Here is a 9,996-nt window from a genome sequence, read left to right as displayed (position 1 = left end):
AGCCCTCCCAGCTGTGGCCACCAGGGGGGCCCCTCATCTTGGCAGGATGTGGGTGTGCCATCCGGAGAGCCAGGATCTCCCTATCCTGTGCTGGGACCAAAACGCTTGTCTGAACACCGGTCCCTGCCAGGCTTTCCCAGGGTCAGGTTCTGGCTGGGCTGCCTTACTTTGAGACATGGGAAATGACACGTCCTCAGATGTTAAGAAAAGACTAGTGCCTGGCTTCCAGAACATGGAGCCACACCTAGGAGCTCCCACTGTGTGCTGGGCATCCTGGGGTGCCAGCACCCTCGTTCCACAATGGGCTCATGCTGGTTCAGGGAGACCAAAGCATACAGGAAGTAGCCCAGCTAGGGGTTCAGTCCAGATCTGACATTCCAAGTTGCCCCCAGCATCCTCCCCCCAACACAAACCTAGCTCCCACAGACCACCCTGGAGGAAGGGTCCACAGAAATGACTCTGGAACAGAGGTCTCCCAGAAAAGCAGGGATGCTCCGAAAAGACACATCGGAAATGCTGCTTCCCTCCGCTGTCCCCTTTGCTTCCTGCATTTGCCCTGAAAAGAGCCATCAAGCTCAGGAGCTAGCAATCTCTTGTCACTGCAGTCCCTGTCCACAAGAAACTGGAGAGAGGGGCTTCCAGGGCCCAGAAGCACTTGCAATCAACCCCGAAGCCTCTCCCTTAAAGCCCAGAGCCCCAAACAGCCAGCTCCCCAGGACCATGATGCAGCCTGGGCTCTCTCCCTGCCCCCATGCCCAGCTTCCCTCCACCGTGGCCACAGCCCCTCCCCGCCAAAGGAAGTGAGAGGGGGCTGGCGTAAGAGGAACTAGGGCTGGGAGTTGGGTGAAGGAACCAGGCCATGCCCCAGCCGCCCCCCGGAGCTCCTTGAGCCCGTACCCCGACCACGACTCATCACGTGTCCCCTCCACCCGGGACTCAGGTGCCAAACTCCAACATGGTAAGTCCTTCATAGGTGGCCCTGGAAGTGCAGGGGGTGGAGAGTGCTGGCCAGGTGGAGGTGTCCTGGAAGCCATCAGAAAGTGGGGTGATGGGGAGGGGTATGGCTGACCCTTAGGCGGTCCCTTCTCTTGCCTTAGTGCCCGCAGTTCGGGTGCCCCAGAGTCCCCTCCCAGGGACCAAGCTCCCATCCGATGGTGGCCAGGATGCCAGTGATGGGGATGGAGAGGAACTGGGAGAGAGAAGGTTCTGTGGCCCTGAAGGATAGCCCAGCATCCATAGGGGACATATGCCCCTTTCCTGGGGGTCAGGGGGCCCAGTTTCCAGCCCTGTTCAGTCCCTCATCTCACTTGGGCAAGTCACTTCCCCTCTCGGGCTGAGTTTCCACATTTGTCATATTTAGAAGTCAGTCTAAATGTGGAAGATGTTCATTCTCTGGGCGCCTCTTCAGTTGCACCTTTCAGAGGGTCTGTGGATTCGGCCACTCTGAGTCTACAACTGGGCAGGGTGATTGTCAAATGGACTCTTGTGGAGCGGTGACAGTGTAGTGGGTGACATCCCGCAGATGTCAGGGATGGTGTCGCTGTACCAGTTACAGAGGCAGGAGCTGGTGAGACCTAATGTGTCTACACCAACCCCACCAGTAACTGGGACAATGGCAGTGGAGACACTGCAGCCAGAGGCATCACTGCCTGGTGAGATGGAGGCCGATGGTGACAGAGAAGGGTTTGGAGAGGCTGTCACAGCTGTCAGTCTAAGCTCAGGAGCATCTGGCTTATTCCATAAGGGGCTGCCTGACCTGGCTATAAGAGTCACCCCCACGGCTCCACACACCCTCGGGCCACTTCAGCTTTCACTTTTTGTCATCCTGTCAATGAGAACTGGGGGTTGGAACTGGGTCCATAATGGAAGTGGTGGTGAAAATTGCAGTTGCAGCACACAGCAGATGCTCCTTATTTCAGAAAGCCGGTAACAAACTGGACATCGCTGGTCAGGGACCTCTTGGGATAATTCAGCTCTCCGGGCTTGGAACTGAAACTCTGCCAAGCCAGGAAGGATGGAGGGCTCTTATAACTTTGATTATAAGAACACCGGAAACGATTTGCTACTTGAAAGAAAATCAGCCCCTCCTAAGGAAGCCGTACAAAATGCTTAGTCAACAGTTTGCGTGGCAGGTGGGATTTGGGAGGTGAAAAACTCATCCAAGAGGACACTGGAGGAGAAAATGAGCAGAAGGCAGGATGTCTGGGACGCCAGTACCTCTGTCTGGGGTGCTGAAATCTTCGTGGGGGGTGGGGACAGGGGAGAGATGGATGCCAGGGAAATGGCTGGAAGATTCAATGAAATCATGTTCATAAAATCCTTTATGGACCATGTAATATGCACTCAGTTCTCAGCAGCTGCTACTGAGAGTAGTGATTGTTCGTTGCTAGGTTTAACAGCGGGGCTAGAGAGTGGTGACTCGCTACTGTTTATTGTAGAACAGTCGCTGTTGGCTGTTCATGGCTGCTGCTTCACATTGAGTTGGTGTAGTTGGTGGTGAGGTGGAGGCTGCTGGGTTTTGCAGGTTAAATGTAGGAAGGCTTGTGGGCAGGTTGGCATTGCTGGTTATTTTGGGTGACAGCTGTTGTGTAATGGTGGTGTTTGGTTGTCTTCACTGGCAGGGTGATGCTTGGCAATTGGTGACATGACAGCAGTTGGTGGCGGGTCACGGTGGTGGTGTTCCTTTGCCATCATTGTTGGTTTCTGGCGATGGTGATGGGTGATGGTGGTGGTGATTCGTTGCTTTGATGGTGGTATTGATAGCTGTTCCTGTTTGAGGCTGGCTGGTGGTGTTAGCAACGGGGTTCACCAACCGTTGTTTAACGTGGTGGATGGCGGTGGTAGAAGCAGCGATTGGTTGTCCTTGGTTATTGGTGGTGTCGTGATAGAACGGGGGTTGTTTTTAAGGTACAGACATAAAGCAGGGCAGCCAGGGAGGTGAATGGTCCGGGGCCATTTGCCATGGGGACAGATAGAAGAGAATGGGAATCAAAAGAGATTTGGGGGGAGAAATCAATACAATCTGATTGGAAGTAAAGACTGAGGAAGAGAAGCAGTCACAGATTCGGGGTTTCTAACTCGTTCATTCTTTCCTGATAAGCTGAGGGAAGAGGGAGGTCACAGAGTCAGGCCAGGGTTCCTTGGCAGCTCAGGGTCACCGCTCCCCAGCTCTAGACAAAGGGCCCAGCTCCAGAAAGACAGGGATCCCCACATGTTGGATAATAACCTCAGGCAAAGCCAAAAGGAAATCTGGGGTTGGTAGGGGGGAGACCCTGGGAGCCTTAGGAGGTGAGAATGATGCAAGGTGCATCCTCAGAACCCCCTGGGCTGGGGGGAGGGCAGGACTGACACTCCAGGGGTACCCTGAGGGCAGTGAGCTGGGTCCGGCAGCCACTGCAGCAGCTTCACATCTCCTCCCAGGCAACCACAGCTCTCATTGTGGGGAAGGAAGTGGCTGTTTTCTTGCTCTTTCCAGCCTGGGTCTCTGCTTGTCACCACCCAGAAGTGAGGAGGCTGGAGCATTTGGGGAGAATTGCAAAAGCACTCGTCCAGCCAGCCATTTCTCCTGCCCCCTGAGCCCTGGGCCCCGGGGACCAGCAAGCATCTAGCATTGCCTCACTGAATCTCTACAGTAGCACCCCGAGATCTGTGGCCCTCAGTAGTCCCATTTTGAGGAAACTGAGGCAGGATGGTTAGGCAGGTCGCCACACAGCCTAAAAGTAGCAGAGGATTTCCACGCAGTGTGACTCCCAAGGTCACACTATAAGCTGTTACCTTGGCCACTACTTCCCCCCACCTCCTGCAAAGTGAGAGGTCCCCAGGGACCCCCTCCCCACGTCCCAGACTGCCCGATCCCATTGTGAGCATTCAAGGCCCTTCAGTGACCCCGCCCATCCCTCTAGCCTCATTTGGATGTGGACTCTCCATTCCAAAGGAATCAAAATCCCGGTGTCCCCTCCTGGCCCATTGATCCCGCTGCCTCCACTGATGATGCCTGGAAAATTCATGTTGCAAGTTCCACCTCCTTTCCGGGAGCCCTTCCTGAGCCCTCCACCTCTCTTGAACACCCTCCAGTGTGGATCCAGTCTACACTGGCTCCCCTTTTCACCCGCTCAGGGCGCACTGAGCACTCGAGAGCAAAGGTCTAAGCCTGGCCCACCTCTTTACCTCTCCCCGCCCCACTTCCCCCACACAGAGCAGGGGCTCAGGAAATGTGGTCGCTGCAGAACTCGAATGCCCCAGCCCCGGAGGCAGCCCTTGCCTTGGCTACAAATGGCCCCTCCTTCCTTTGGCACCAGGGAAGCCCTCCCCTCCCCCTCCACTTGCCCTCTGCCTTGTCATGGGAGGACCTCTCTGAAGAGCTGAAGAAAGAAGCTACCCTCCTCCGTCCCACCCCAGCCACCTTGAACCTCTCACTGTCTTTCACAAGAGCCTCACCAGGTTGAGTCATACTTGGCTTGTGGTCAACGGTGACCACAACCTCTTTGTTGCACCCCCACCCCCCAAGGAAGGGACAAACAGTTTCAACTTGACCCGTGGAGGCCTGGGGGCCACAAAGAGAGAGAGACCCATGAGACAGTACAGGGAGCATTCTCCTCTGGATGGTACTTTTTTTTCATTCATTCATTCATTCCTTCACTCACTCAAGTATATATTGACCAGCTCCTATTTCCTAGGCCCTGTGTCAAATTCTGGTGATATCAGTTAAATCCTCTCAGGGCCACCAGCCACCATTTCCTGAGGCACTTTGGTTCACCTTTCTCTGCTCACTCAATCTCCTTGGAGGTTCTGTTCATTTTTGTTAATTGGTTGGTTGGTTTTAGTTGGTTTTGGTTAGTTTTAGTTTTAGTTTCAGTTTTTTGTTAGTTAGTTTTAGTTTTTTGGTTGGTTAGTTTGGCTAGTTAGTTTTAGTCAGTTGGTTAGTTTTAGCTTTGGTTATTTGGTTGGTTAGTGTTCATTTTAGTTGGCTTTAGTTAGTTGGCTTTGATAGATCTGGGAAGTCTATTTTACAGACGGGGAAACCGAGGCTTGAAGAAGTAAAGTGGCCTCCCCAGGGACACACAGTTGTTGATCTGTCATATGTCCAAATCCTGGACTGTCCTCCCACACACTTGAGCAAAACCCTCTCTCACTCCAAGGCAAAACACTCCTGGCCTGACAACTCATGGTTCTTGTGACCAGACAGAGCTAGGAGTGCATCTGGAGAGATCAGGGGGCCTGGGGGAGAAGAGAGAAAAGAATGGCAGGGGCTGGAAGAGGGAGAGGGCTGCCCCGCCATATCAGAGAAGGGGGAGAGGGACAGAAAGAGGAACCGAGTCCTCAGGGCCAAAAGGACCAGATGGAGCCGGTAGGAGGCCTCAAACCGAGGAACTCGGGAGCACAGTAGATGAGACAGTGCTCATCTACTCATCTATCGGGACACCCTAGATGAGACAGTCTTGTCCCCTCCCCATCTTTGTCTGGCCTGGAAGAAGCACCAACCCCAGCCACCTCTGGCTCAGACTGGGCTGGATATGGATAGCTTGATGGGTCCTCCCCCAGTTTCCCCTTCCTGCAGTGCCACGCTCCTGCTCTGTGACATTGGGAAGGGCACCCAACCTCTCTGTGCCAGAGCTTTCTCTCTGTAAAACGAACCTGATGGTAGCACTGGGCTCCGCCTGTGAGGTGATTCACCTAAAACCTTAACCCAGCACCTAGCAAAGGGTAGGAAAGGGGGTGTTAGCTATTGCTGCTGTTGTGCTAATTAGTTAGTTGCTTGGCTGGTTAGTTAGTTGGTTTTAGTTAGTTTTACTTCATTTTACTTTAGTTGGTTTTAGTTAGTGTCAGTTTTCATTTATTAGTTAGTTTTAGTCAATTAGTTCGTTAGTATTAGTTGAGTTTTAGTTAACGGGTCAGTTGGTTGGTTACTGTTCATTTTTGTTAGTTGATTGTTTGGTTTTAGTTAGCTTGGGTTAGTTTTAGTGTATTTTAGTGTCAGTTTTTTGTTGGTTAGTTTTAGTTATTTGGTTGGTTAGTTTGGCTAGTTACTTTTAGTCAGTTGGTTGCTTTTAGCTTTGGTTATTTGGTTGGTTAGTGTTCATTTTAGTTGATTTTAGTTAGTTGGCTTTGATTAGTTTGTTTTAGTTGGTTTTCATTAACTGGTTAGGTTTAGTTCGTAGATTAGTTGGCCAGTATTCATTTTGGTAGGCTAGTGTTCTAGTTTGTTAGCTGCTGGAATGCAACACACCAGAGACGGATTGACTTTTAATAAAAGGGGATTTATTTTGTTAGTTCTTCAGAGGAAAGGCAGCTAACTTCCCACTGAGGTTCTTTCTTACGTGGAAGGCACAGGATGGTCTCTGCTGGTCTTCTCTCCAGGCCCCTGGGTTCCAACAACTTTCCCCAGGGTGACTTCTTTCTGCATCTCCAAAGGCCTGGGCTGAGCTTCCAGTGCTGAGATGAGGAATGCCAAGCTGCTTAGGCTGTGCTACATTACGCTCTCTCATTTAAGCACCAGCCAATTAAGTCAAACGCCACTCATTGCAGCAGACACGCCTCCTAGCTGACTGTAGATGTAATTAGCAACAGATGAGGTTCACATACCATTGGCATATGTCCGCAGCAACAAAACTAGGTATGCTCACCTGGCCAAGTTGACAACTGAATCTAACTAACACAGCTAGTTTTCATTAGTTTGGGTTGGTTGGTTAGTGTCCATCAGTTTTAGTTAGTTGGTTGGTTTTGGTTAGTTGTGTGGTTTGCTAGTTTAGTTAGTTTTAGATGCTTAGTCAATCATCTTTACCCTCCAAGGCCCTAGCACTCTAACCCCAGGGAGACTCCACTTTCTGACCTCTCACCCACTTACACAGCTGTACTTCTGCCCCCTTCAACCACTAGGTCAGGAAATGGGCAGAACCCCCACCTGCCACCACTGGGGTTGTGAATAACATCTTTTTTCTCCCAACTTTCACCATCTCTTCTCAACAACACCCTCTCCTCTTCCCGTATTGAGAACAGGAAACACACCCTCCCCTAACCCTACCTCTCCCTCCAGCCTCTTTCCCTCTTCCCCTTAGTACCCAGATTCTCCAAGAGTCATCCTCCCTCTGTCTACAGAGGCCTCACCTCCCACTCCCACTTCTGACACATAGTAACAGTGTTCCTGGAAAATGCAGAAGGCATCAACCGTGCAAAAAAAAAAAAAAAAAAAGAGAGAGAGAAAGAAATTCTGTTAATGTATACAATAGAGTTTAGTTCTGGGTTCCAATGGTCATCAACAGGTTTATCATGTGTGTAAATGGCTGGGAGGGGGGTGGGATGGTGAGCTCCAGGCTGGACAGTGATTTGGACGTAAATTTGGCACCCAAAACCACCTACACCAAATGCCAGCCATGCCCTTATCATTGTGACATCCCAAAATGCTCTCACAGATTCCTAAACTGTCCCCCAGAGCATTTTGCTCCTGCTGAGAGCCACTGGTTTATACCATCTCACCCTCCCTGCCTGTTCTAATTTGCTAGCTGCCAGAATGCAATATGCCAGAAACAGAACAGCTTTTAAAATGGGAAATTTAATAACTTACAAGTTTACCATTCTAAGGCCATGAAAATGTCCCAATTAAAGCAAGTCTATAGAAATTTGTCCAATCTAAGGCATCCAGGGGAAGATACCTTCATTCAAGAAGGCCGATGAAGTTCAGGGTCTCTCTCTCAAGTGGAAAGGCACATGGTGAACATGGCTTCTGCTGGGTTTCTCTCCAGGCCTCTTGTTTCACGAAGCTCCCCGGGAGGCATTTTCCTTCTTCATCTCCAAAGGTCACTGGCTGGTGGACTCTGGTTCTCTCGTCCTTCTGACGCAGTTCTGCAGCTCTCTCCTCGTTCTCAAAAGGCCCCCTCTCCAAAACGTCTCCTCTTTTATAGGATTCCAGTAAAAACTAATCAAGACCCACTTAGAATGGGTGGAGACGCGTTCTCTGTCTCATAAAGTTTAATATCCCCCCAGTTGATTGAGTCACGTCTCTGTGGAGATAACCTAATCAAGTTTCCAGCCTATGATACTGAATAGGGATTAGAAGAAACCGTTGCTCCCACAAGACTGATTAGGATTAAAACATGGCTTTTCACTTAACCCCACAAAGAATAGGTCAGGCCTACTTAAAATTAGGCCTAAGAGTCACCCCCGAGAGAGCCTCTTTTGTTGCTCAGATGTGGCCTCTCTCTCCAGCCAACACAACAAGCAAACTCACTGCCCTCCCCCTCTCTACATGGGACATGACTCCCAGGGGTGTGGACCTTCCTGGCAACGTGGTACAGAAATCCTAGAATGAGCTGAGACTCAGCATCAAGGGATTGAGAAAAACCCTAGAATAAGCTGAGACTCAGCATCAAGGGATTGAAAAAACCTTCTCCACCAAAAGGGGGAAGAGTGAAATGAGACAAAGTGTCAATGGCTGAGAGATTCCAAACAGAGTCTAGAGGTTATCCTGGAGGTTATTCTTACACATTAAATAGATATCACCTTGTTATTCAAGATGTAATGGAGAGGCTGGAGGGAACTGCCTGAAAATGTAGAGCTGTGTTCCAGTAGCCATGTTTCTTGAAGATGATTGTATAATGATATAGCTTTCACAATGTGACGGTGTGATTGCGAAAACCTTTTGTCTGATGCTCCTTTTATCTACCTTATCAACAGTCGAGTAAAACATATGGTATAAAAATAAATAATAGGGGGAACAAATGTTAAAATAAATTTAGTTTGAAATGATAGTGATCAATGAAAGGGAGGGGTGGGGGTATGGTATGTATGATTTTTTTTTCTGTTTTCGTTTTATTTCTTTTTCTGAATAGATGCAAATGTTCCAAGAAATGATCATGATGATGAATATGCAACTATGTGATGATATTGTGAATTACTGATTATAAATGTAGAACAGAATGATGAAAAATAGGAAAAAAAACCAAAAACATGGCTTTTCTAGGGTATATAAATCCTTTCAAACCAGCACATTGCCCAAGCTCGTCCATCCCCCTCCCACCCGCCCCTCTTCCTTTACTTCTAGTCCAGATGACAGCTGTCACCTCCTCTCTGGCTTCCCCACCTACGGAAGACAGGGGCAGCCCTGCCCGGGTCTCCTCGCCTTTGAGGACTCAGTTTTTCTACCTTCCTGTGCAGCTCCATCTCTCCCACTAAACACCCCAGACTCGTTAGCCCCTCTCCCCTGCTCTAAGCTCATACCATGCACAATCCTGGCCACTTTCCCTTGCTTGACATTCAAAGCCCTGGGAGCCCTTCCTCCATTCGTGCATTCCTTCCCTCGTTCACCCACCACGTGACCCCAACACCTTCCTGCCCACAGGAGCTCGCAGACTGCAGGGTGAGATGGGTGGGCAAACCCAGAGATGCCAGAGGGTGGTCAGGGCTGTGTGTGGGGGTTCACCTGGGGCGCTGCAGGGGACCCAGAGGAAGCACTTGAACTGACTTGGAGGTCAAGGTGGTCTTCCCTTGAGTCTTACACAGAGGTTGGGTTTAAGAAAGCAGAAAGGACATTCAGGGCAGATGGCTCAGCATCTGCAAAGGCTTGGAGGCGACACAGCGGAGGGACTGAAACTGTCCTTCCTGGAGGCCTACTAGCTACTGGCACACAGCAGGGGCTCAAGGATCCTTTGTTAGTTCACTCATGCCGGAGCAGAATTCGAACCCTGCCTCCTCCCGCTATCCCCTTTGCCCTGTGTTCTGGGCACACTTCCATCACACAGTCACACCTCTGTCCATCCTGAGGGCCTTTCTCCCCTATCTCAGCTTTCAAGTCCCAGCCCAAACACCCCTATGGGGTCCCAGATACTTCTGGGTATGGCGGCAAGAGCCTTTGCTGTCAGCGACCCCCTTGGAAATAAAATAGCTGTGTCCTTAGTCAAGCCACTATGCCTCTTGAGCTTCGGTTTCCCTCTGAGTCTACGCAACACTGAGATGCCATGAGGACTCCTGATGATATTCGTGAAGGGCTAGCCCAGTGCCAGA

At 50.4% G+C, this 9,996-nt stretch overlaps 1 protein-coding gene across 2 annotated transcripts in view; it reads left to right on the top strand.

Moving 5' to 3' along the window:
- The first annotated feature begins 695 nt into the window (after window positions 1-695).
- MYO1F (myosin IF) overlaps window positions 696-9,996 on the top strand; it is a 35,534-nt gene continuing 26,233 nt past the window's right edge. Inside the window, exon 1 of one of the 2 annotated variants that reach the window (XM_077121571.1) lies at window positions 696-958. In XM_077121571.1, the coding sequence (XP_076977686.1) occupies window positions 956-958 (3 nt within the window). In that variant the 5' untranslated portion in view covers window positions 696-955. The remainder of the gene's footprint in view (window positions 959-9,996) is intronic. The other variant, XM_077121570.1, reaches the window with a different exon arrangement.

The sequence above is a fragment of the Tamandua tetradactyla genome, chromosome 11 (assembly GCF_023851605.1).
Source record: "Tamandua tetradactyla isolate mTamTet1 chromosome 11, mTamTet1.pri, whole genome shotgun sequence".
Classification (NCBI taxonomy): Eukaryota; Metazoa; Chordata; class Mammalia; order Pilosa; family Myrmecophagidae; genus Tamandua; species Tamandua tetradactyla.
Note: the sequence above shows the minus strand (reverse complement) of the source record. Positions and strands in the feature narration are given on the sequence as shown.